A 2,395-nucleotide genomic window follows, 5' to 3' on the forward strand; every position below is an offset into this window, starting at 1 on the left:
TTAAGAAAAAAGAATGAGAGAAATGTTGTGTTTTGAAATGAACAGAAAGACTCTATTTATAGAGTGGGGAAACAAGTGAAGTCGGTCCAAATCCATTGCTTTGACTTTTGCAATATACAAGCTAATTTTACAACCGTTAATAACCCATCAAATGCTTAATATATATATATATATATATATATATATATATATATATATATATATATATATATATATATATATATATATATATATATATATATATATATAATTCCACTAGAGAATACCCTTACTAACTCATCTTTTCCTTTTCTGGCAACCCTCCTTTTGTAATTACTATTTCAAACAACCTTTACATGTTCATCATCCCTATTTACCTTGCCTTCTGCACATGCAGTCCATCATGGCTATTTAATTTATGCATTTGACAGATGTGGCCATTACACTATTTTGAAAAACGTCTACTTGATTTGACCTTTGCAAGAGATGAACAGCAGCTAACATCATTGCATATGCTGGCCCGAAAGTCTTATGAAGTTCTAGGTAAGCTTCATTATCTTGGTTCTTAATTAGAAATTTATGCATCTATATATTTTTACATAAGAATTACTTCTTAATGGTCAATATTGAGTGTTATAATGATACAAACTTATAGCAACTGACAAACAAATATTTACACTTGCAATTTTAAGTCAGGAGTATATAACTTTCTAAATAAAAATAAAACAAAGAAAAGGTGCTTAATATAAAATCAACTTTGTTTTTATTTGATTTCATGTTAATAATTTCTCGGACCAATCTAGAGAGAGAAGTACAAGGCGACATTGAAACAAGACGATCAATAGGAACAGGTATGCGATTGCTGTATAGGATAATGGATGAAGTTAAAAAACTGCAAATCAAAGACATGATGGCGTTGACTACTCAACCATCCGCAGTGTTGTTTGATGCACTAGAATCAAGAAACGGTGACTCAGTAATATGGTGCTTTATGGGGGGTTCTTCATTACTCATGAACTTTAAGGACTCTAATGGACGAACCTAGTACACTTGTTTTTTCTATATCGACGTTTGAACTTCTTTGAACAATTTCTAAATGAGAGAAAACAGTATTTACTAAGAGAAGTGGACAATGAAGGTAACAACGTTCTACACCTGGCTGCGCTTTTGCCCCTTGAATTCAAATCATTCTCAGGTTTAAGTGCAAAAATTCAAATGGACAAAGAGCTTTCTTGGTTCAAGGTCAATTTATTCATTTCCTTATTCCTTATTCCTTATTCCATCGTTCTTTATTAATTAGTATTGTATGACATCAGTTCTAGAAATCTTGACACGTACTTTTGGTTGATAAATAGGATGCGGAAAGAAGAGTTCCTCCTGGATTAAAGAGTATGAAAAACAAGAAGGGAAAAACACCAGTTGATGTATTCTATGATGAACACAACCAGTTATCCAAAGATATCAAAGAATCTGCTAAAGGAATAGCCGATTCTGGGATGGTTGTAGCAACGCTTGTTGCTACTATAGCATTTGCAGCTGCTCTCACTGTTCCAGGTGACAAGAACAATTTCTGGTTCATAATTTTCATAGTCACAAATGCAATCGCATTGTTTACTTCTTCTGGGTCCATACTCTCTTTCTTGACAAATTTCATTTCTTCAAGATTCGCAGACACTGAATTTGTTATATCAGTACATTCCAGCTTGTATTATGGCCTTCAGTTACTAATGATCTCCGTTACTACTTTGGTTTATGCTTTCATTGCAGCATCCTTTCTGATATTTGATCACACAACAAAATGAGTTTCTTATTTAGTGACTCCAATGGGGTTTCTTCGACGACTCCTATTGGTCTAAATACTATCGTCCTGACCGCAAACTTGGGCGCGAAACTTAATACTCACTCACCTACGTTAGTATAATTAAGTGTGTTATCCTTTTTCTTTTTTCTATATCTTAATTACTCCATGGTTGTATTCTCCACCTCATTGTATAATTTTTGTGAAATAATAGTTTGTGCTTGAATTTGAAATTATTGAACATGTATATCATACCACTTCGAATGATGTAATCATTCTTGAATTAAATTTATTATTGTCACCATAATCTAATCCATCACTCATTACATGCAGAAAACAAACTAAACAGGCATTTTTTCACACTAGAAGGTTATTTACTTTGGAACAGACTCATTTTTAAATTTCTCAGTTATAATTCAAAAAAATAAAAGTGACATATATTTATATTCATTTGACACATTACAAAGTTAAAATAATTATAAAAAAGTATATTTTTATACTTTTTCAAAAAAGAAAAAAATAAAAAAAAGTAAGTCTATCTTGAAAGAATTTGTGTTAAAAATATCATTTCTCAATTCAGAATAAAATTGTCATCCTTTTATTATTGAAGGAAAAATG

The 2,395-nt window shown here is 31.2% G+C and overlaps 1 protein-coding gene across 1 annotated transcript; it reads left to right on the forward strand.

Annotated features, from left to right (window-relative positions):
- Nucleotides 1-853: 853 nt before the first annotated feature.
- Nucleotides 854-1,781, forward strand: LOC106766007. The gene is made up of 3 exons (XM_014650770.1): nucleotides 854-955; nucleotides 1,090-1,221; nucleotides 1,335-1,781. The coding sequence occupies exons 1-3, from the start codon at nucleotides 854-856 to the stop codon at nucleotides 1,779-1,781; spliced, it is 681 nt and encodes a 226-aa protein (XP_014506256.1).
- The last annotated feature ends 614 nt before the right edge of the window (nucleotides 1,782-2,395 follow it).

This window comes from Vigna radiata, chromosome 7 (assembly GCF_000741045.1).
Source record: "Vigna radiata var. radiata cultivar VC1973A chromosome 7, Vradiata_ver6, whole genome shotgun sequence".
Taxonomy (NCBI): Eukaryota; Viridiplantae; Streptophyta; class Magnoliopsida; order Fabales; family Fabaceae; genus Vigna; species Vigna radiata.

Excerpts from the sequence above, each read along its gene's own strand:
- LOC106766007 (XM_014650770.1), top strand. The coding sequence starts at position 854 with ATGGATGAAGTTAAAAAACTGCAAATCAAAGACATGATGGCGTTGACT. Across the intron at positions 956-1,089 it reads AATCAAGAAACGGTGACTCA|TATTTACTAAGAGAAGTGGA; the intron begins GTAATATGGTGC and ends GAGAGAAAACAG. Across the intron at positions 1,222-1,334 it reads AAGAGCTTTCTTGGTTCAAG|GATGCGGAAAGAAGAGTTCC; the intron begins GTCAATTTATTC and ends GTTGATAAATAG.